The 23,454-nt window shown below is 58.4% G+C and overlaps 3 protein-coding genes across 9 annotated transcripts; 1 reads left to right on the top strand and 2 right to left on the bottom strand.

Annotated features, from left to right (window-relative positions):
- Positions 1-1,741: 1,741 nt before the first annotated feature.
- Positions 1,742-5,973, bottom strand: slc25a34 (solute carrier family 25 member 34). The gene is made up of 5 exons (XM_069184088.1): positions 4,939-5,973; positions 4,643-4,708; positions 3,339-3,491; positions 2,768-2,902; positions 1,742-2,301 (listed from the first exon to the last, which is right to left on the bottom strand). Exons 1-5 carry the CDS (start codon positions 5,356-5,358, stop codon positions 2,113-2,115), a joined length of 963 nt encoding a protein of 320 aa, XP_069040189.1. The 5' UTR covers positions 5,359-5,973; the 3' UTR covers positions 1,742-2,112.
- Positions 5,974-7,537: 1,564 nt separating this feature from the next.
- Positions 7,538-17,310, bottom strand: fbxo42 (F-box protein 42). 5 transcript variants are annotated; one of them, XM_069184085.1, is made up of 10 exons: positions 16,813-17,310; positions 13,376-13,675; positions 13,173-13,289; positions 12,621-12,755; positions 12,373-12,526; positions 11,991-12,101; positions 11,766-11,862; positions 11,397-11,453; positions 11,187-11,303; positions 7,538-11,092 (listed from the first exon to the last, which is right to left on the bottom strand). In XM_069184085.1, exons 2-10 carry the CDS (start codon positions 13,671-13,673, stop codon positions 10,097-10,099), a joined length of 2,082 nt encoding a protein of 693 aa, XP_069040186.1. In that variant the 5' UTR covers positions 13,674-13,675; positions 16,813-17,310; the 3' UTR covers positions 7,538-10,096. The 5 variants fall into 5 exon arrangements, with proteins under 5 accessions (XP_069040186.1, XP_069040185.1, XP_069040184.1 ...); XM_069184084.1 differs by having other exon boundaries at positions 13,376-13,678; positions 16,813-17,308; XM_069184083.1 differs by lacking the exon at positions 16,813-17,310 and adding an exon at positions 16,485-16,621.
- A 238-nt stretch (positions 17,311-17,548) lies between these two features.
- Positions 17,549-23,299, top strand: szrd1 (SUZ RNA binding domain containing 1). 3 transcript variants are annotated; one of them, XM_069184092.1, is made up of 5 exons: positions 17,647-17,948; positions 18,364-18,770; positions 19,925-19,974; positions 20,153-20,422; positions 20,773-23,299. In XM_069184092.1, exons 2-5 carry the CDS (start codon positions 18,720-18,722, stop codon positions 20,879-20,881), a joined length of 480 nt encoding a protein of 159 aa, XP_069040193.1. In that variant the 5' UTR covers positions 17,647-17,948; positions 18,364-18,719; the 3' UTR covers positions 20,882-23,299. The 3 variants fall into 3 exon arrangements, with proteins under 3 accessions (XP_069040194.1, XP_069040193.1, XP_069040192.1); XM_069184093.1 differs by lacking the exons at positions 17,647-17,948; positions 18,364-18,770 and adding an exon at positions 17,549-17,633; XM_069184091.1 differs by lacking the exon at positions 17,647-17,948 and having other exon boundaries at positions 17,977-18,770.
- Positions 23,300-23,454: the final 155 nt, after the last annotated feature.

Here is a 23,454-nt window from a genome sequence, read left to right on the forward strand (position 1 = left end):
ACAGCGCCTTGTTATCCCGGTGATCACGTGACCACGCACGGCGACTTTGACCTCCAGTGACCCCGTCTGCCGAGTTCAAGCGTCTGTTACAGTTTAGCTCGTACCCTTAACATTTTATAACACTCCAGTGAGATCTCTGCTCTCCTCACTGAGAGCTGGTGTGTGGGGAGCGTTCTGGCGCACTATGGCTGCTGTCGCATCATCCAGGTGAGGCTGCACACTGGGGGTGGTTGAGGGGATCCCCATTACCTGTAAAGTGCTTTGAGTGGAGTGTCCAGAAAAGCGCTATAGAAGTGTATATATTATTATTATTATTCAGAAAAGCATGTGCTGATGACGCTGCAGAAGTGTGCCTTGACAATAATCTCTCCCTCAACCTCCGCAAAAACAAAGAGCTGGTCATCGGTTTTGGAAAGCAGGGTGGGACCACACCCCTGTACACATCAATGGGGTGGCTGTAGAGATGGTGAGCAGCTTCAAGGTCCTGGGTACCTTCATCACTAGTGATTTAACGTGGTCCCAGCATGTAACTGGAGCTACAAAGAAGGCACAACAGCGCCTTTACTCCCTCAGACAATTGAAGATTTGTCCTCACTGCATTCTACAGGTGCTCTATTGAGAGTGACTCACATGTGGTGTTATAGTGTGGTTTGGCAGCAGCTCGTTGTCTGACCAGAAGGTGTTACAGGGGGTGGTCAGCTCAGCCCAGTCCATCACTGGAGTACAGCCCCCTGTATTTCAGACAGTTTTACAGCTTGTTGTCTCAGGAAGGCTGGAAGTATCGCTCAGGACACCTGTCATCCTGGTTTCTCACTGTTCTCCCTCCTTCTCTCTTGTCACCGTTATAGGAGCAGAAAGGCATAAAGAGCTTACATGCAAATAAGCATTTCATTGCACTTGTGCATGTGACAATAAACTGAACTGATCTAAGTTTGATCACCATGTTATAGAAATTATATTCCTGCCATAGAATCGGTCCAGAGAAGATTGACTATGTAATTCCTGGATGTAAAGAAACGATCTTCACTTACAGGCTGGAGGAAATGAGTCTCTTCAGTCTGGAGGGAGTGTCACCGATACGTTGATACGCTGAATGAAGTTAATCTCTTTAGTCATGAATGGATAAGTTCTAAGGGACCTGATCAAATGATTCGGAATCCTCAAAGATACGGAAGTCAAGAACCTCTTCACTATCAAAGCAGGAACACGTGAACACTGAGGAAAGGAGGCTTCTCTTCTTTACACAGAGGGTTGTAGGAGTGTGGAACAGGCAGCCTAGCTGACACCCTGGGCCTCTTGAAAGTAACAGCTGGAGGAGTTTCTGGGATGAGTCAGCTACTAACAGCCACAGGGGTCAGATGGTCAGGGTGCTCCTCTCCCTCGTAGCGATCCCCTCTCTCTCCTTCGCCTCTCACTCTGTTTTAGCTGCAAGGTTTCTCTTGTGTCCATTTCACACTGAAGACAATAGCTTTCTCACTGCGGCTTCAATTTATTAAAACTAACAGAGAGGAAAGCTCTTTGGCCCCAGATACTGAGACTCATGTCCTGCGAGCTGAGCTTGTTGAGAATCTGACTGCCAAGGCTCAGCTCGCAGATCCACACAGGTTTTACAGTGTAATTAGTTATACGCACAGCAGTACACATCAGTCTCTTTAGGTTTTACAGTAAGTCTGACTCCCAGTGCACAGCAGTCTGATCCACTCCAGGTAGAGGGTTTTGTAAAGAACCCACTAGTACTGACTGAATGTTTCTTTTTTTAATAACATTGCATAGACAACTACTGTACAAATTGTTTATGAATCATCAGGCAGGAGCTGTACAAAAGCCATCGAAGATCTGTGCTCTGTGACACTTTGTGAAAGAATCTTCATGGCAAATACAGTACTCCGAAGGGCAAACGCAGTCCTGACCTACTGGCTTGTGTGTGTGTTTTAACTGTTTGTAATATGAAGTAACCCTGAAATCTGAGTTTAAGACATGCGGTCAAAATAACAACTGGAGTGTTTTAGCCACACCCCCTAAGCTAACCACATCTGTGCCCTTCAGCGAATCACAGGCCCTCTCACGTATTAGCACTAACCACGCCCCTGGCCCCGCCCTGCGGCGCCGCCCTCAGTTCGACCCCCGGCTGCGCTGGTGTGGACAGGTCTCCCTCCTCAGCAGGTCCCAGAACAGCATGCTCAGCACAGTGTGGGGCCCCAGGCGGACGAAGGCCGGCCCAATGCCCTTGTACAGCCCCAGGGGGCTCTCTGTCCGGCACACCTTCGCCAGGCAGTCCAGGAACCCCCTGTACAGACAGCCCTGCAGGAGAGCAAGGAGCAGAAAGAACGTCAGACAGCATCCAGTCCCCAGTCAGCCAGCCCAGCTCCTGGAGGGCTGCAGTCGGCGCCCTCAAACCAGCGTTTTTTACACACTTGGAACAATTTCATTTTGATCGTCTGAGCAGGTGCTTTTTTCAAGGAAGACTCTGTGGTCTCCTAGAGACTCATAGACACCCTCGTGTCTTAGAGGCACACAGACTCTGTGGTCTCCTAGAGACTCATAGACACCCTCGTGTCTTAGAGGCACACAGACTCTGTGGTCTCCTAGAGACTCAAAGACACCCTCGTGTCTTAGAGGCACACAGACTCTGTGGTCTCCTAGAGACTCATAGACACCCTCGTGTCTTAGAGGCACACAGACTCTGTGGTCTCCTAGAGACTCATAGACACCCTCGTGTCTTAGAGACACACAGACTCTGTGGTCTCCTAGAGACGCCCACACTCACCCTTCCCTGTTTGTCCACCGGCTGGTTGTAAAGTCGAGTACTGATGACGTCAAAGGGTGTCATGGCAATCGCCACGGAGACGCTGCTGATCATGGCAGCTGTGAGGGCCACCAGCCAGCTGTCTGGACTGTACCACTGCAACAGAGAGAGGCTGTTTCTCAGTCATGCTCCATATGTTGTATGAAAATGTCTTATGATGTGTCTGTACTGTAAATGTCTATAGATGTGGTGTTAATTGTACATGCTTTGGCAACACTGTCATTCTTCGGTCATGCAATAAAGCTGTTGAATTGAATTGATTTGATTTGGATTTAGAGGGGGAGGACTGTGAGACTCACTCCATTCTGCCCCTGGGTCTGTTTGACCCTGCGGTCAGGGGCAGGGGCAGCCAAACTGGGCTCTTGCAGTCGGTTCCACTGTAGGTCTGTCGCAGCAGTTAAGGCTGAATTCGGTAATTCAAGTACTGGGGGTCCGGTATTGGCAGAGACTGCTGGAGCGCCTCGGTCAGGGTGTCTGCCGGACAGGAACTGGCCTGATCTTGACCCGGACAGACAGCCCTCCTCTTCCCTACCTGCTGCAGGCTGACCCAGTCCTTGGCTCCGCTGAAGGTGGCGAGCTGGGCGGCTGACCCCACCATGACCCTGGGCACAGCGCCGCCCACCCCCCGCCACAGGCCCAGCAGGCCCTGGCTGCGGTAGATACTGGCAAACGCGCTGGACACGCCCTGACAGAGAGGCAGAGGAGAGAGGACAGGGGTTTAATACTTCACTGTGTCCGAGACGAAGGGACAGGCTGTCTTACTGACCAGACCTCACTCTCTGACACAGAGGGGCCCAGTGCTCTTTCTGCTCTGTTTGTGCAACACTGAGCTGTAAGCAGATTTCCCCATATCATCTGCCTGCTCGTCTGATGAAGTTCTGCTGGGAGGTGTTGCAGTTTCAAAACAGGAGTGTGAGTGCTGATTGGTCAGCTGACACCCACCCAGGCCCAGTGCAGACTCCTGACTCAGCAGCTCACTGCTCAGCCCTGCCTGAGAGACAAAGAGCTGCCGGGGCTGACTGGGCGCTGGCCTGGAAGACACACACAACAGCAACAGCAACAGCAACAGCAATCCCTCAAAACAAGGGAGGGTGTGTGGAGTTTGTGCAATGCCTCAATAGCAGTGTGGAGCTGTGGGGGGCTGTGGGGGGCTGTGTGGGGCTGTGGGGAGCTGTGTGGGGCTGTGTGGGGCTGTGGGGAGCTGTGTGGGGCTGTGTGGGGCTGTGTGGGACAGTGTGGAGCAGTGTGGAGCAGTGTGGGACAGTGTGGGGCAGTGTGGGGCAGTGTGGGGCCTCCCCTGCTCATTCTGCCCCTCATTTACCCCTCCCCCCTCGTGACCCCTCTCGCTTGGCTCAGATCAATGGTGTTGCTCTGGAAACACCACGCACACCTCAGCCAGGAAAGACACAAATATTTACACTGCACCCAGTCAACCATTTCAGAATCTCATGTTCTGTTGAAATACTTCTCATTCTGAGTCTCTCGTGCCTCGTTCCTTCCATCTGAAATCAGCCTCTTCAAGACCAAGAAGGCACCTGACACAAGTATGAGGCACAAAGTGCACTGAAACCCGGAACAGAAGGCACTTCTCTACACAGCGGGTAGCGGGAGTCTGGAACAGGCGGCCCAGGCACGTTGCTGAAGATGATGCACTTGAAGAAGTGGCTGGACGAGGCACTGGGATCATTAGCTGCTGAAGTACTAAAACGCAGGGGGCTATCTGGGCAGACTGGCCAGGTGTGGTTGGCAGCAGCTGTAACTGTGTGTCCTCTGTTCTCTCCACCCCTCTGCGCCTCTCCCTGCCCCTGTGCCCCTGTGCCCCTGTGCCCCTCTCACCTGGTGGTTGTGCTGGTGGCCCACGGCGACGGCAGCCACAGTCTGGGCCTGGAGCTGCGTCTTCACCTGGAACACAGACAGTGCCCTCTGCGTCAACACCTGCCTGCTGCGCCCTCTCCCCCCCCGGGCTGGGGCACCCAACCCATCACAGCACCAGGCAGACCCGTGTGCTGGGGGGACCAGTGTGAGTTACCCCAAGAGAGGGAGGCACGAATACTTCAGCACTGTTGATGCACCATGACGCAATGCGCACACACACACACACACACACACACACACGGCGAGCTGTCACTCACCAGGTAGGCGGGGCTGGCCACGAACGCTCCCAGAGCCCCTGCGGTGGCACCCGTGGCCAGACTGCCCCCTGGGGGCTGGGTAAGGCCCGCGGCCTCCGCGCGGGAGTAGACCCCCAGTCGGACCCCGTTCATCACGCCCTGGTACAGCAGGCCCACCGACAGCCCCTTCTGCAGGCCGCCCAGCCCGTCGGCCCGCGCCACCGCCCACAGCGCCTGCAGCACGCCGCGGTACGGCCGCGGGTACGAGCCCCGCGCGCGCAGCTCCCCCTGCAGCTGCAGCCGCGTCTTGGCCACCTCCAGCGGGTTGGTGAACACGCAGGCCCCGCAGCAGGCCGCCGCGCCCAGGGCGAAGTCCAGGGGGCACCAGAGCGTCAGGGGCGGGGGAGGGGTCTCCCGGGAATACTGCAGCAGCACCCCCATCCTCCTGGACGGCGGGCGCCTACTCCTGCTCCCTGGGGTCCAGTGCTCGCAGCTGCGGGAACAGAGCCTCTCTCCTGTCCGGCCCCCTCCAGTCTGGCCCAGTAATCCCACACAGCCCAGTCCACACCAGTGTAGATTAAGAAGCCCGCGAGAAATCTCTTCCCAGCGGTTCTGCCTGGCTTGTTCTGAACCAGGAAGACAGACAAGAACCTCAATTACTGTTCCTAATGTCAATCATAATTATCAATCATTCCGAGACGGTAACGTCAATTCAGGTTCATCCCAGTTGAGTAAAGTGCCCTGGTTCTGGACCGGTCAAGTTCTAATCCGTGAGCCCGGGGCACAGCGACGGAGTGACGCAGCGACTATCCTCTTCTTCAAGTTGAGGTTCAGGTGCCAAAACTGCCCCGGTTGGCGTGGCAACGTGTATCAGCTGTGCCTCGGAGCTGGAGCCTGGCACAGGCTGGGTCTCTGTCAGGGACGCCGGACTCTGCTCCCTGACCCTGACTCCCGGCACAGCCTCGTCCGCGCAGGCGGGTCGCTGGGAGGGAGGAGCTGCCCGCTGGCACCTCGGCCCCAGTCAGTGGGAACATGAGCTCCAGCAGACCTCCCCTGCGACTGAGCCCCGCCTCCACCCCGCCGCTAGCCAATGAGGTTCTCCGCTCCTCACTTACCCCCTTCCCCTCAGCCAATGAGGCTTAGCCCATGCCCCCCTCTCCCCCCAGGAGGAACTAAAGGTTTCTCTGGGTAAAAGGTCAGGAGTAAACAGAGGGAGGGTTGGCGCTGGCTCTCTCAGAGGAAACTGGAAGGGTTACGCCTGGAACGTCAGCAATGTCCACAGAAGATCTGGAACCGGAGCTGTGGCTGCTCCCCTCACCCCTCCTGTTGTTATTATCATGTAACTGTCCCTCCGGCTGGAGTCTCCTTGACAAACACAAACACACGCCGTCACACAAACACTTCTTCACAACCCTGCTCATCTCTGGCTTCTACAGCCATCCGGCTCCTGCCCAGAGGAATCGGTCCCTCTGCGCACAAAACACACAGAGACACACACAGACTACACACACACTCGTACTGCATCCACACAGACTACACACACACTCATACTGCATCCACACAGACACACACACACACTCGTAGTGCATCTACACAGACACACACACACACACTCATACTGCATCCACACAGACACACACACTCGTAGTGCATCTACACAGACACACACACACACATACTGCATCCACACAGACTGCACACACACAGAAACACACACCGCTGAGCTGTAAGGCAGCAGCATGACTATTATAAATATATAGAATTCATTTTAAAATATTAATATTTTGTTAATATTTAAGTATATATTCATGGTAAAAGACTGAGATGATGAAAAGATGAATCGATCTTTTTTCAGGTGTTAGACGTGCCTTTGCCAGCCCAACACGGACTCCTGCGCCACCCAGTGGACAGCCGAGGTCAGTACAGCGGCTTTCACACGGGGGCGCTATTCTCCTGGGTAACAAGAGCTGAACAGGGATCCTGCAGCTTGGGTGTTGCTCCAAAGCGAGTAGTTGAATAATCAATTAAAATATTTTCTCAAATGGAAATATCTATAGGGTTTTTTCCTTATGATCTTTCCCTGATTAAGATTAAGTTTTTTTATCGATATAGGTACCTGTAAGATACCCAGACCATGAGACAAAAGGAAATTAAAAGGTTCAGCTAACCAGGGATAGGAAGACCTTTACACAGAGGGCGGCGGGTGTCTGGATCAGACGTCCTGGCTGCAGTGCTGGAGCAGTTTCAGGGTGACCTTTCCAGGGCGAGGCGGCCAGCTGGGACCCCTGGGCAGTCAAATTGGAGGAATGGTGGGAGCCGAGGGTTGATGGGACACCGCCGAGCTGTGACCCTTGTTGCTGTTGGGGCGCAGGCGCCTGGCAGACACGAGTCCAGCTGGCGGCTCCAGCCGTGGGCAGTGTGGGCGTAGAGCACACCAGCCACCCGCCTGCAAGACTGGACTCCTGCGGATCGGCCGCTCACTGCTGCTGGGGTGCGACTTACCCACCTCGTCCCGAAACCACGCACACCGGGCGACGGGCTGACTTACAGCAGCAACGCCAGACTGGAACTGGTGAACAGACCAATATCACCAGGGCAGTGCAATAAAACAACAGCTCACTTGTTAATTAAAAAGATACTTTTAATGAAAAAAAAAACCATTAACAACCAACCAAGGATGATATGAATACGGCCCGGCCAACAACACTTCTGACCAGTAACACTTAAAAACTGCCCAAGTCACAAACTGCACTTCACTCCCATTAACAGGGCAGACAGCTGAATGTACGTGGACTGGGGACAAGGGGAGAGGAAGAGGCAGGGACAGGGGACAGGGGGAGAGGAAGAGGCAGGGACAAGGGGAGAGGAAGGGCAGGGACAGGTAACAGGGGGAGGGGACAAGGGGACAGATACAGGTGGAGATAAATCATTTTTCAGGACATTCAGGCACCATCATCTATGAATCCCAAAGCAGTGATGCCAAGTGAGCAGAGAGACCCAAATACAAATCTGTTAACACAGGGACCCTTCTATGCTTGGAGAGGCAGGGCCATCCCTGACACTCCTGGCACAGAGAGGGACTGCGGCACGACTGCCTGTCCCGAGTGGACAGGGCGGACTGGGCTGGGGTTTCCGAGTCGGCCTGGTGTGTTGGCACCGTCCTGAACCCTTACGCAGATACAGCAGCGGAGAGAGACCGCGCCGATCAGAGCGCCGGGCACAGGCTGGCCCCTGGCAGGTTCCGTGCACCCAGGTGCCCAGGGCCCGCGCTGCTGCAGGGCAGGCTGGGGGGGCGCCACCGCAGCGGGGAACCCCCCCCTCCCCCTTACCACAGGAGAGACCGCGGCAGAAGAGCATGCAGAAATCAACAAGAAAAAAACAGGCTTCAAAACCACAAAGTGTTAAATGAGGGTACAGGCTCAGGCAACTAAAAACTAGGACATGAAACTGTCACAACAAGCAGCTGAAACACCTGACCTCCCCTGGGGAGCAGATGTTCACAGCCACCTCAGCACCTCCTCCAACCAGCAACAGCAGGAGCTCAGGGATATGAGCGCAGGACAGAAAACAAGAGGCACTTTACACAGAGAGCTGTGGGAGTCTTGAACCAGCTCCCTAAACGGGTCTCTGGAGCCGATTCTGTGGAGCCCTTTACAGATCAGGCTGACGGGACTCTTGGGTCATTGAGCTTCTTGCAGCCAGACGAACAGGAGGGGTCACAAGGCCCCCTCCCCTCCTGAACTGCTGCTGTCCTAACAGGCTTCCTGACCGACACACTAGGCAAGTGTTCAGGCAGCTTCGCATAACAGGCTACGCAGACAGAGGATCGTTAAGGATTCACCCCTCGTTAAAGTCTTTAATTAACAGACTGACATTCTTCAGTCTGCAGCCATTAACCAAAAACAAGCAAAATTTATTACAGATTTATTTCACTGTTTATTAACTGAGCATTACACAATGCCATATGTGATCAATTGCCCTAGCCACCAACCCAAAACAGAAGGCACGTCTTTACACTAAGAGCAGTAGGAGTCTGGAACAAGCTGCCCAGATACTCTTAAAGTTTGCACCCAGGGGACCCATCAAGAAGCAGGTACATCAGGTCCTGGGATCGCTCAGCCTAACTGGCGCAGGGAGCGAGGTGATCCGACAGGCCCCTGCTGGCCGTAGCCTCTGATGCTCCACTTTGTCCCAGCATGCCCCTGGGAGCCTGTGTGTACAGAAGTCGGGCATGTGCTGTTAGTCTCATTGGACAGTTCCCAGCCTTCACTGGCCTCGCCAGCCCCCACCATCACTTAACACAGCTACTTGTGTTTAACACGCTGTCCCCAGTGGACCTGGCTCGCCCACGCCACAGCGACACTGCTTGAAATCACACTTGATCAGAACGGTGACCGTGGTTTTAATCCTTCATGAGTTTTTATTTATGTAATCTTGGTCACATCACCAGCTGAAACACAAGGCAGCAAAGATACCCCCAGGAAACAGGATCACTTGGAGACGCCTCAGGATCTCCCCTCCTCCCACTGCACCCCCATACTGCAACAGAGGGGTGTCTGCCCTCCCATCACACTCCCAGAAACCTCCAGGTCACATCGCCATTTCATCTTCTTCACTTCCGTGTTGCAAACCATACCAACCTCCCCTCCTCGCTCCAGAACACCCCTCCCACTTCTCCACATGACACTCCCTCAGAGCCCAGACCTGGGCCCATAAAGACACACTCATGCGCGCGCGCACACACGCACACACACACGCACGCGCGGTCAAACCTTCATTGTAAACAGAGAGAGAACAATTACCCCCACCCCCACCCACCCATCCCAGAACTCAGCCCCCGCCCCTCCTGCCGGTCTGCAGAGGGACAGAGCAGATGCCCACCGCCATGAGACCCCACCTGCCCCCACAGGGAGAGGGAGGGTGATCCCCCACCTCCCCGAACCCCACACCGGGGCGCAGGGCGATGGCGGAGAGGGGCACAGCAGCTAGGAGCTGGACTCTGTCCGGTCTGCCCCCACACAGGGCTCCCTTTATTGTACAAGGCAGCAGGAGGAAGAGGAAGGAGGAGTGGTGCACGTAAACAAGCGGAGAGAAAGTGGGGGTCAGCGACTGCTCCCCCTCCAACACCCCCAAACGCTCGCTGGGGGCAAGTCGGTCAGTCCGTCTCTCTCCGGCTGTATTATCTCTTGGCGCGCACAAAATACAAGGCGTTGGTTTTGGGGTAATACTTCACGTTCTGCTTCTTGTCCATCAGCCCCCCAAAAATGATCAGCTCCCCCCTGCCCTGGACGACCGTGTGAAGGCTGGTCTCAGGGGGCCCCACCACCGAGCTGCTCCCACCCCCGAAAACCTTCCAGGCCACCATCCCGCTCTCCTTGGCCCGGGAAATGTCCAGGACGTACATCTGCATGGGCTTGCAGTTGAGGCTCTGGTACAGCGGCTTGCCCACGTTGAGCGACTGGGGGGGGTGGTGGCCCAGCCGCCGCGCGATTGGAGGGATGGAGTGTCCGTCGACCGCGGCCGGGGGCGGGGCAGGAGGGGGCGGGCTGGAGGCCGTGGCCACGCCCCCATGCGGAGAGGAAGAGGAAGAGGAAGGAGCCGTGGAGAGGGCCTTGACGGCCTCCAGGCCCCTCCGCAGCGCGCCGGGGGACACCGCGCCCGGGGGCGTCCGCGCCGCGCTCTGGGGCGGCGGCGTGTGCAGCCCGTTGGTCTGCTCGGGGGTGGGGCACTCTGGGAGCGCCGGCTTGGGATCCCAGCCGTAGTCCAGCGCCCGCGGGTGGGCGTCGGTGCCAGTCCTGCTCCGAAACTCGTATCCCTCCACCGCGCTGGGAGTCCCCGGCGAGCCGGCCTGCGCCGGGCTGCCACCGGCCGAGGAGCAGGAGCCGTTGAGGGCGGGGGGGCTGTCTGCGCCGCGGGAGGGGGAGGGGCTGCCCTCCCGCCCGCCCCCGGCCCCGCCCTGCCTCTGCGCGCGCGGCCGAAGCGTGCCCCAGCGGCCGTTGACGCAGGGCGCCTCCTCGCCCAGCCCTCGCACCGGGGACTGGGGCCGCAGCTCGCGCTGCTCGGGTGCCAGCGAGGGGGGCGTGGCGCTGATGGGAGAGGGCCGCGAGTTCAGGCTGGGGCTGAGCGGGGCGCGGCCGCTGGGGGCCTGGCTGAACACCACCACACACTGGCCCACCTGGAGACAGAGCAGGACGGGGGGTTACTCGCAATCGGACACGGTCCGGCGGCGTTTGACACTACAGCGCCGGGCGGGGCGCGGCGGGCCATACCCGGCAGGCAGGGTGGCACCAGAGCTCCGGGGCGCCGTGCTCCTCGTTCTCCACCCGCAGCTGCTGCCACGACCAGGGGGAGGCGCCCATGTGCAGCAGCCAGGCATCCTTCAGCAGCTGGGAAAGACGGACAGAGGCAGCGGGGTCAGAGGGCGCTGGACAGGGACACTCGCGGTTGGCGCGGGGGCGGACGGGCCGCTCGGGACTCACCGCGTTGGGGCCGCCGCAGCCTCCCAGGATCAGCAGGGTCTCGTCGTCCATCACGATCTGAGACAAGGAACAAGACAGTTGGACTAGAGGCGCTGCTGAGAAAAACAGGGCCGAGCAGGACGGGCTTCACTGCATCCCGACAAACACTGATGTCCTTGGCGACCGCAGAGCAACATTTGAAATGTCACAGCTCATCGATGGGGACTTACAGAGCTTTAAAAGGGAGCTGCAGCACCTCCTTGCATCACTGTTACACAGTTACAGGGTTACAGAGCAGCCTTTGTAAAGCCAGGAGATGGCCAGGGATACAAAGAGCCCGATTCCTGCGAGTTCCAGTTAAAGTAGCGGTCTGTGAAGGGGTCCGCTCACCTGGGACTGACCCCCCCGCGGGTGAGGGGCGGGACCCGCGACGGCCGGCTTGGACCAGGACCACTGCTCCAGGTCCAGCACCCAGACCTCGTTGCTCCTGCGAGACACAGAGAGGCGACGCTGACACCTCATGCACACGACGAGTCAGCGACAGGCCCGGGGCTGCAGTCCTGATCAAACAGGGGGAGCAGCGCCGGGGGGGAGTCGGGGTTGAGGGTTACTCACATCTGCCGGGACCCCAGCGACCCCCCAAACACCACCATTCTGCTCCCGATCACGGAGGACGAGTGGCCGGCCATGGGGGGCGGGCCGTGAGTTGTCACGATGCAGTTCCACCTGCAGAGGGAGCAGGAGAGCAAGGGGGAGGAGTGAGGGGAGCAGCAGGGGTGGAGAGAGAGCGAAGCCTCTCAGATGTGACGGTCTGCTACTGAGTTTTCTCTTTCAAGCAACTCGACATCATCTTCCCCTCCATCTCTCCTCCAGTCTTGACACCCGACCCACTACACCCCTGCAGCCACCACACCCCCCCACTGACACCCTCACAACACCCCCAAACCCCTCCTCCTCTCCCCCGTCGCCGCGGAGGGCAGCCCCTCCCGCCTCTCACCAGTTCTTGGAGGGGGAGTACGTGTGAATCTCATCGAAGAACCTCTCGGGCTGGTGCAGGGGGTACGGGCTGGGCCGGGTCCAGCCCCCGAACAGAACCAGCAGGTCCCGGTACACCACCAGAGTGGCCCCAGCCTTCGGGGAGGGGTAGGAACCTGAGTGAAGGGAGGGCAGGGGTCAGCACCGGGGCAGCTGTCAGCGGAGAGAGGACCGGCCCGAGCAGCCAGCCGTGCCCAGCAGTGTGCCCACCTGACGCCAGTGGCCGGATCCACTCCTTGCTGTTGAGGTCAAGTCTCCAGAGGTCGTTGAAGGCGGCGTTGCAGCTGCTCTGAGTGCAGCCCCCAAACACGTACATGGACTGGTTGCTGTCATAGTAACACGCACCTGGAACACGCGACACATATCACACACATTCACATATCACAGATACTACCAGGCATGGCCATCAGACCCCCAGTGCACAGCAGCCTGATCCACTCCAGGCTTCACAGCAGCCTGATCCACTCCAGGCTTTACAGCAGCTGTGCACTGGGGCTCTGTCAGGAGATGGGGGGACAGACAGACACACGGCCCCCCGGTGCGAGGAGACAGACAGACAGACACACGACCCCCCGGCGCGAGGAGACAGACGGACAGACAGACACACGGCCCCCCGGCGCGAGGAGACAGACGGACAGACAGACACACGGCCCCCCGGCGCGAGGAGACAGACGGACGGACACATGGCCCCCGGCGTGAGGAGACAGAGGGACAGACAGAGGGAGAGGACGTGCAGGTGGGACCAGCGACAGGGGACCGTACTGTGAGAGAAGCGCTGTGTGATGGGAGTCCCAGGGTAGGGGTAGGTGCGGCTCTCCCACTGAATGTTGCCCTCCTGTACTGCCCTCAGGAAGCCGTGGTAGCACTGGTGGGCCACACCTGGGGAGAGCGGGAGAGAGACGGGTTCAGGCACGGACCCGGACCCGGACCCGACCCGGTGGAGCGCCCGGCCCGCGCCGCCTCACCCTTGATGAGCCGGTACCACTGCTTGCAGACCAGCGCGGCCGTCTTGTGCTCCTGGTAGGGGGACAGGAAGGACAGGATGTACTCCAGCACCTCCTCGGGCAGCTCGCCCATGGCCTGCTCCGCCCGGGGGGGGCCCTCGCCCTCCGGCTCCGGCGCTCCCCCGCCCCGGGCTGGCTCCCCGTCCTGCTCCATGCGGCCCTCTGCCGGCCCCCCCGCGGCCCCCGCAGCCCCGCCCGCCGCCTCCTCCGTGTCCATGGCAACGAAGCCATCGTCCTCGCTGTCGGACGAGCAAGCCATGGCTGCTGCCGGAGAGAGAGAGAGAGAAGGGGGGTCAGCCCCGAGCCACGAGGAGCAGAGCAGATCCTGGGAAAAGGGGAGGCAGAAAGGAGAGAGAGGGGGGCCGCAGGGGGGGAAGGAGGGAAGGACGAAGGGCTGCTCTCACCCTGGCGCCACGACTCAGCCCTGCCCCAGCAGCCCACGGCACTCCTCCAAAACATGGGCACAGCGACCGAAGCCCCCCGGTTCCCGAAATAAGCTCGCTCTCAACAATGACGCCCGCCAGACAGGATAGACCGCCTCTATCTCGTCAGCCTCTGGGAGCTTCCCGACGCTGCCGATCGGAACAGCGGGACGCCCTACACTGCCTGCCTGGAGCTGCACAGTCATCACTGCTGCTCAAAGTGCTGATGCCAGCTGACCAGCAGGCCGCAGGGCAGGGCTCGCGTTTCTGCAGCGCCAGGGAGCCAGAGGGCAGCGCGGGAGACTCGGGCTTGGCGCTCCGGGGCCCTGCAGACGAGAGGCTCCTGTGCGCCCGAGTGCCCCCCGAGCTGCACTCGCAAGGCAGACCCCCAGTCATCTCCCCACCCAGCCCTGAAGGAAAAGCTTTTGATCTGCAGCCCAGACATCAGCAGGAGTGAAGGTGCCAGGACCCGTGACGCATGTTTAAAACCAGTCCAGGAGAGCAGATCACAGCCGCACACACACACACACTGAGCCAGATCAATGACAGCCTGGGCTCGAGCCAGGAGAAACCCGACTCCCTGGGCCTGCCAGGCAGCTCCGCCGGGCCCCAGGCCTCCCCAGGCCAGCGCACAGGGAGCCCCCCCTCCTCGCGCCGCTGCAGCGAGGTGCGAGCTCTTCAAAGCCCTCTCAGGCACCCAGACCTGCTCACACCTCCTGGGCCCTGTCAACACCCCCTCCCCACGCACTGCTGGGGTACCAGCTCTCCGGTCACACCAGCGGGGGTGGGTGTGTGTGTGTGTGTACGCAGCCACAGCCACACTTGTGAGGAACAGATTATCACAAAGACCAGTATAACAGGTGTGCTCTGCGGGTGGGAGGGGTGTTCAAACCTAGAAGTGCGCAACTGTCTGGTTCTGATCCATTTCGCTCTGCACAAACGACAGTAAGTAAACCAGCAGAGCGCCGATGGAAGAGCTCGGGAAGACACAGTGGAAACATGTCAGCTCACACAGCGGTCTCACCGAGACTCGGTCTCGGTTCACGGCCATCGGTAAGTAAAGCAAAACCGGCTGACCGAACTTCAGACTCCAGGGGCCACAGAGAAACCCTTTATCACTCACACGCTGAGCCAAGGCCATGTGCTAATTAAAGATGACGGAATGTGATGATGACTCTCCAGCGATCACCCTGCTGGCCTGGCACGGCTCATCCAGCAGGCTCATCCAGCTCGGCTTCTCCTGAAGCTTTACTGGTTTCCATTGCAAACTGTACAACAAATGTGCTGACTTGACATTTCAGGCCACCTTCATAGGTACAAAATGCAGCACTTAAAAATGTAATGACTTAAAAGTAAAAAGTATCTGAAACAGGCAAATTTGCGTTTATATAGTCCCAGTACAGCAGACCAGTCCTGTTCCAATAGGGGCTACAGTCCCAGTACAGCAGACCAGTCCTGTTCCAATAGGGGCTACAGTCCCAGTACAGCAGACCAGTCCCGTTACAATGGGAGCTACAGTCCCAGTACAGCAGACCAGTCCCGTTACAATAGGAGCTACAGTCCCAGTACAGCAGACCAGTCCCGTTCCAATAGGGGCTACAGTCCCAGTACAGCAGACCAGTCCCGTTCCAATAGGGGCTACAGTCCCAGTACAGCAGACCAGTCCCGTTCCAATAGGGGCTACAGTCCCAGTACAGCAGACCAGTCCCGTTACAATAGGAGCTACAGTCCCAGTACAGCAGACCAGTCCCGTTCCAATAGGGGCTACAGTCCCAGTACAGCAGACCAGTCCCGTTCAAATAGGGGCTACAGTCCCAGTACAGCAGACCAGTCCCGTTCCAATAGGGGCTACAGTTCCAGTACAGCAGACCAGTCCCGTTCCAATAGGGGCTACAGTTCCAGTACAGCAGACCAGTCCTGTTCCAATAGGGGCTACAGTTCCAGTACAGCAGACCAGTCCTGTTCCAATAGGGGCTACAGTCCCTGTGCAGTGTACTTTGCGAACAGCAATTCACAGGGGTGATAAGTGTTGTTACAATGAGGGCAACTCTGTACAGATCAGACTCCATTCTCACAGCAATCTGATCTACTTCAGGCATTGTCTCAAAACTACAATGTTAATTAGAAAACAAACTGCATTTCCTACATACAGCCTCCAGCTCAGTTTTATCCACTAGGTGCCACAGCAGTTCTTCACTTGCCCCCAGAGCGCTCAGCCTCTGTCTACCCTGGGGGCAGCCCCAGATCCAGAGAGACGGGTGCTCATGGACCCTGTCTGCCTGCGCCTCAAGGTCTCCGAGCCTGTGTCTCAGTGCTGGTGGAGGCAATATCAGAGTGTCACTAGCTGTGTGCTCGCACAGGCATCAGAGCCCCACGGGCAGAGCTCCTGCCCCACACCCCCTCGGGCAGTAAACACCGACCCCGCTAACTCGCCGGCTTCCTGGCCTCCAGGAACAGAGCCGCACACTGGACCCCAGGGAACGTCCGCCGAGGCGGTCAGAGGGAGCTGGACCGGACAGAGGCAGGAAAGGACCGACCTGCGCGCCTCGGGGAGCTGAAATGCGTTTATACCAGAAGCAAACGCCCTCATTGTACCACCTGTCTGGTGGGAAGGAGCATCTACTTATCACACCAGGAACAAAAACAACTCATCTGAGAGGAAGAGAAAGCTAGCAGCTACGTCCACCACAGCAGCTCTGGAGGATGAGGATGTGGACCGTGAAGCGCAGCGAAGTCGACTCGCCGTTTGCCATTGTTCACCCGGGAGACAGCTCGCACCCCGAACACCCCAGATTACTGTCGGCGGACGATGGAAATGATTATGATGATGATGATGATGATGCAGTACGCGGTCGACAACGACCAAGGCCGTCAGTGAGCGGGGTCTCCGGGGGGCTCAGCAGCCGGGCCGGCCGCGGCGGTACCGGACTGGCGGGGCTGAGGAGGGGTCCTGGCGCAACACCCAATCCTGCTTACCTCCTCTCCGGGCCGCGGCTCCCCGGTGTGGCTCAGCCTCTCCCTCCGCCGGCTGCTCGGCGAGTCTCCTCCCAGCTCCCAGGCGCTCCGGACCGGGGGCTCCTGAGGTCCCTCTCTCGGCTCCCCCGAAGAGCCTGCGAGGGCAGCGAGCGCTCCTGACGCCGGTTTGCCGGAGGCGGTGACTGGGCTGCGGTGTGTGTGGTCGCTGGCGTGCCTTTATTGTATCCCTTCCTTTCTCTCCGGTGTCTTTCTCGCTCCCTCAGTGCCCGCAGCAGCTCTCCAGACTCCACTCCGCCGCCATCTTCCTCCTCAGCAGCATCACCGTTCCGCGCGCCCCAACCGGGAGACGCGCACGCCTCGCTCACGGCCGCGCCGGGGGCGAGCTCGTACAAGGGATGTGAACGCGCCCGGGTGCGTCGCTTTCTGTCTTCCCTCCAGCAGAGACCTGAGCCGACAGGCGCTGCGCTGTGTGATGGCGTAAGGGTTTGCTATTGTTTAACGTCAGCCACAGCTAATTTAAATATACAATTTAGAGAAAAAAACATTTGCAGTGACCTGTGTTGTGTGTTTACAGTTACAGTGTTACAATGACGAATGACACGACATCTTAAAAGCAGTTTCCCCACAACCTGATATTCATTTTGAAAAGGAATACCTCACTGAAGTAAATAACACTGGCAAGAAGCGATCCGGCGCTGCCCTCGCGGCGTGTCTAACTGCGCGCGGGTCCCGTGACCCGGGAGGTTTGGTCACCACGTGACCCGGGAAGACCGATGATGTTTCTGAGGGTCAACATCCGGTTGTGTGCGCGCGCAGTGCAGGTGAGGAGGGGCGACCACAGGGCCTTGGGTGAGCAGCCTCCCAGATCTCAGGTGGGGGGCAGCAACTTCACAGAGCCGAGCTGGGGTGCGAGAGGAGGGCAGATTCGGGCCAGATGGAGTTTCATGATTGAACTACATTTCCCAGAAGGCAATGGGGGGGGGGGGCGTCCTCCAGCACCTGCCTGATCGGCAGGAGACCTGCAGCTCTGCTCTTCCATCCGTCTGCTACCAGCAGTAGCTCCAGGTTGCGGCGGAGGCACCAGCACTGGGCGCAAGGCAGGGCACAGCCTGGAGGGGGCGCCAGCCCATCGCAGGGTAGGGTGCACGCACACGCACACGCACACGCCAGGGGCAATAGCAGTTAACTTGCTAGTGTGTCTCTGGGGGGGGGACACCCAAACTCCACACAGACAGCACCTCACAAACTGAACCCGGTGCCCCCCTGCCCCCTGCCGCCCTCGGTCTGCTCTTCAAGTGAGGTACATTAGACACTTGATCCATTCGTGTGCCTGTGTTTCTCGAAAGGGGGTTTTACTCTGCGGAGGAGCTCAGCCCCAGTGACACGGTGTGGCTGGGCCCCGGGTCTCTCAGGGCAGCGAGATTCACGGGCCGGACGGCCCAGTGCCCCCTCTCCTGCCTAACCGTTCGGCTGCAGATCACAGACCATACGCTGCTAATAAGCCCATCTGACTCAAGAATCTCATCCAGACTTTCTCATGAAAATTCCCAGGGTATCTATCGGCTTTATCCATGAGGCTGGGCAGCTTGTTCCAGGCTCCTACAACCCTTTGTGTAAAGAAGGATCTTCTCTTCTCAGCCTTAAATGCACCTGACCGAAAGGGGTTACGCAATCCTGTCACGGAAATGGTGTCTAGGAGTGATTAAACGAATCAAGTCGATTAAAATGTGAAGTCAGGCTGTACGGGACCATGTGCGCGGGGCAGTGACGTGCGCGCCGCCCGCCTCCTGTTTCCTGTCTCGGCGGTGAGGTAGGCGCCGGGAGCGCGCTTGCGCCTGCGCAGAGCCCGGAACCCTTCCCCGGTGTGTGTGTATGTGTGTGTGAGTGTGTGTCCCGCAGGCTGGAACATGGAAGATGAAGAGGTTGCTGAGAGCTGGGAGGAAGCAGCAGACAGCGGGGTGAGAGCCGTGCCCGCCTGGGGGTCCGGGGCACCCCTGGGAGCCGGGCTGGGGGACGCGGGGCGGCGGGGGAGAGTCGCGGGGGGAGGCGGAGCGCAGCCCGGGGAGAGCACCGGGGCGCCGAGCGGGGAACTAGGCCGCGGCTTAAAGGGGCAGGGGCCTGGGGCTTCTGCCGGGGCAGGGGGAGAGGGGCTGTTGTGCGGCCGTTGGAGTCGGTGTCGGGTGTGAGACCTGAGAGCCTGTCTCTCGGAGGGCGACGGGAGGCGAGGACCGTAGAGGAAACCTCGCTGGTCCAGCGGTGAGGAAAGAAGAGTATTTTTATTACTAATGGCGAGACCAGTAGACCGACTACGGCCAGGGAGGGCAGCGCCTCCTGTCCCGTCCCGGCCCGGGGCTCGGGCTGCCGTGATTTCGGGGTGGGTGTGCGCTCTGGGGGGGAGGGGGGGTCTCTTTCCTCCCCGGAGCCCCGCGGGGTCACGCGTGAGCAAACCGAGGGTTTTCACTGACGCGAAGTCATGCGGAGAGTCTTGTTCATACAGCAGGTTATTGAAGATACCGCGTTAATAAGTTTCAGAAGTACTTGATAGGGTCGAGATGCTGTTTTTCTACAGTTGAATCTGTGGCGGTTAGATCAGTGATTTCTATTTTTTGAGAGGGAGTCAGTACAGTAAAGAGCTGCTGACTAGACTCCCAGTGCACAGCAGTGCGATCCACTCCAGGCTTTACAGTGTGGCCAGTCAGACTCCCAGTGCACAGTGGTCTGCTTCAGGCTGGGATGTACCAGGTGCTGGGTTGAGGTACAAACTAAACGGTGAGGATTTCAAGCCTGCTGCGCTCTCTTCTGGAACGCTGTCTGACCAAAGGAGTTTCTGCAAATTTGTGAAGTTAAAATAACGGTCAATGCTTCTGCAACCAGCCCCACTGATAGAGTCGGTTTCGGAGCCCTGCAGCGGGTCAGTTGTGGGGTCCTACCCAGTATCGTTAGGGGGCGAAAGCGATTCTCTCAGCGGCAGCCTGTCCCTGCTGTTGGCTGCCTCTCAACACACAGAAATAGCCCGCTGTGTAATGTTGATCCGCGCCTCGCGCTCTCTGGTCTCCGGGGCGCGTGACGGGTCTGTCCCGCCGTGTTTACAGCCTGCTTTCTTTCCACGCAGGAGATAGACAGGAGGCTGGAGGAGAAGCTGAAGATCAGCCAGAAGGAGAAGTGAGTGGAGCCGCAGGAGTAACAGCTGTCCTCCTCCTCTCTTCCTCCCTTAGATCCCTCTCTCTCAGTCCTTTCTCTCGCCACACTCCCTCTGTATCGCTCTGTTTCCTCTCTCGGAGACACCAGCTGGTGCGTCAGCTCGGCCGGGGTGTCCTCCTAACGCCTCTGTCCCTCGCAGGAAGTCCAGCAGATCTCCCCTGAAGACGGCGATCGTTATCCAGGACGACTCTCTCCCGGCCGCGCCCCCTCCTCAGATCCGGATTCTGAAGCGCCCCTCCAGTAACGGGTCCCTCAGCGCCTCCCAGGCCGCGCAGCGCCCCCTGCCGCAGGTGAAGTCCCTGGCGCAGCGGGAGGCGGAGTACGCAGAGGCGCGCCGCCGCATCCTGGGCAGCGCCAGCCCGGAGGACGAGCCCGAGAGAGCGCTGGCCTCTGTGGTGCACACGGAAAGGTACGGCGCCGGCACACAGGCGTGCCAAACACACACACACACACACACACACACACACTCTCACCCACTCACTCACCCATCGGCACCCGGGCACACAGACACGCTCACTGGCACACAGATGTGCTCACCGGCACATGGGCACACAGACATGCAGGACCTCTCTCCTGCGCCAGGCTCTCCCAGCTCCCTGCTCCAGGGTTCGCTCTGGATTCGAGCCACAGAGCTGCGGTCTTGACTCGGAGCTCAGCCGACAGCGAGGGCAGGACCTGCGGCGCCTGCACGTGCTCTGACCTCTGACCCCTGTCCCTCATGCGCGGCCCGCGTCTGTGTGACCCCTCTCCGTCCCGCAGGCTGGTGCGAGTCAGCGCGGGCCCCCCGGAGGAGTCCCGGCCGCACAACCATGTGATCCGGCAGCCCGCCGGTCCCGACGGCACACAGGGCTTCCGGCAGCGCAGATAGAGGCCGGCGCCGCGGGGCGAGGAAGAGAGCGAAGGAGCGAGGCGCCCCGGAACCACGCTGCCCTGCAGGCGGGGGGGGGGAGCGGGAGGGGGCAGGTCCCGGGAGGGAGGGAGGAGGGGGTGGGGAATCAGAGGAGGTCCCCTTGCACTGTGTACCCCTGCAGCCCCCCTCCCTTCCCCTCCGCCCCATGTGGCTGTCCCTCCCAGGGCAGGGGGGCAGGAGCTGGGGGGCGATCGCTGACCCAGTTGACACACTGTGATGACGAAGACGCCGCGTCTTCAGGACTCTGCTCACTGTGACCTCACCCCCCCGCCCTGCCGCCCCTCCTCCCGCGCTCCTCACCTGGCCCACTGTGACTGGCACCCTGTCCGGGCCAGATCGGGTCGGCCCCGGATCCAGACCCAGGCCCAGGCCCTGCGGACCTCTGGCTCCGAGAGACGTGGCGAGGAGTGAGAGTGTGAGAGAGAGTGAGGGAGGGAGGGAGGGGTAAAGCTCAGCCCAGTGAAGCAGAGGAAGGCAGGGTTGCCAGCTTTTCCCAGCAATAACAGTGTCAGTCTTGTCAGTCTTGGTCATGAAACATGTCTCCTCTCCCTAAGCCATCAGACCGTTTAGTTTGCTGTTATATTCTGTCTTCATTTATTTCTTTTTTTCTGCAAGTCTTTCGGTCAGTTTTTATTTTTTGTTCTGGGAGGGGAGAGTTCTATTCAGTGTCCACTCTGTACGGGTCCCTTGTGATTCTGACTTTACTTTTAATTTCTTCTATTCTACTGCTCCCAGAGTCTTTCCCCCGTTTGTATTTAAAAAGTAGAAAATACACACGAAAGCGCCTACAAATGACCATACGTGAATAATTCATCCAGTCGAATCAGTCGGTTTTAAAGCTGTTTTTGGTAGTGAATAAAAACTAGTTTTAATTATTAAAAAAACACGGAAAATGAAAAAAAGTTGCTTTGTAAATATGTACAGCCTGAGAGAAGATTAAAGGGGTGAGAGACTGAGGGAGAGAGGGCAGAGGTCAGTCTGAATGTGGGGGGACTCACTCTGTCCTCCAGGACTGGTGTGCTGTATCACTCCCTGCGCTTTGTGTTCAGGACAGGCTGTTGCGTTGTCTGGCCTCTCCGAGGCGCGGCGCTCCGGTCTGTCTGCCGGTCCCGGTGGGGCAGTGTCCGGGCTGCGGGCCGGAGGGGCGTGCCGGCGCTGGCTGGGGTCGCGGCGCGATCGCCCGGCGTGTGGGTGGGGCCTGTTGGGCTTGCCCTGCTGGGGGGTCACTGCGAGGTGCTGGTGATGTAGTGAGCGGCTGTGGAACCTGGAGGGGGTGGAATCGGCCCCCAGACAGGTGCTGGAGCCCGGGGGAGGCGCTGGAGGTCATGGGGGTGATGGGGAGGTCTGTAGAATAGGGGTGCAGCTAGGGGCCTGTGGACGTGTGACTTGTGTGTTGTAGCTGACCACTCAAGTGACGCCTCACTCCAAGCAGCAGCCCCAGCCCTCCTGCTCTCCTGGTGCTCCAAGACCTAACAGAACTTCAACTGACAGTCATTTTGCTTAATTAGACATTTTTATTTTTTCATTCCTACCAAAAAAAAGCAACCTGTTTGCGCGTTTGAAGCTTCTAGTGTTTTTTTTTTAATGGTAATTAAACACGGTTCAGAGCAGAGAGCAGTTTAAAAACTGGTTTCAAGTGCAGAACGTGTGTGTTAAGTGAACGGATCAGTGAAGCAGTCCGGCTGCAGGGGTGAGATGGGGGACAGCAGGGTTCAGGGTTCGAGTTGAGCCCAACTCTGTGGCGGAACTGATTCCCATTTTGTTTCTCCTTAGTGCCTGGCTTTAAAGAGCTGTGTATGTGGGGAGGGGGGTGTCCCCAAAACGGCAAGCTTGCAGGTGAGCCTCATTGTCATGGAAGCCCCTGCTCCTCACCCCAGTTCCAACCCAGCTCTGTTACTGCCAGCAACACTCGAGGCGCAGCGCCCTGTGTTGTGACCCAGAGTGTGGGGGTGCAGTGTTGCCCCCAGTGTGAAGCCCAAGACCGGGCGCCTCTGTGGCAGCAGGACCGATGCTCCGGGTGAGAGGCGTCTGCCCCCGCTGGGTCCTCTGTCTTCGCTGCCAGTTACCCAGGGAGCTGGCCGGGAGACAACAGCACCAGGCGTCGCTGGTGTAGACTTGGGTGAACAGCCCTGGACAGTCTCTTTTTTTGGGGGGGACACCCAGTGCGATGCCCTGGTGATGGGGTTCCCGTCTGCCGGTGTGACAGTCCGGAGGGGGGCGTGCAGACTCAGAGTTGGGAACATTGTGGTTTAATATCTCCGATTTTGCTGTAGGGTTTGAGTGAAACCTCCGGTTTCTACCCAAACAAAACCACCAATGCAGAGCAGCCTGTAAATACTTCAAAAGCCCTTTAATAAAAAATAAACGAATGCTGTAGTTTTGTCGTCCTTCATGTTTTCCTTCACGTTACGGAGGTGTCTCAGGTTTGATGTTTTCCTGGAGAGGCTGAGCTGGGAGATGTGCTACAAGGGGAGTGGAGAGACACAGGTATATAAACGCGAATTATTATAACGCGTTTTCAATCCGAGCTT

The sequence above is a fragment of the Lepisosteus oculatus genome, chromosome 25 (genome assembly GCF_040954835.1).
Source record: "Lepisosteus oculatus isolate fLepOcu1 chromosome 25, fLepOcu1.hap2, whole genome shotgun sequence".
NCBI lineage: Eukaryota > Metazoa > Chordata > Actinopteri > Semionotiformes > Lepisosteidae > Lepisosteus > Lepisosteus oculatus.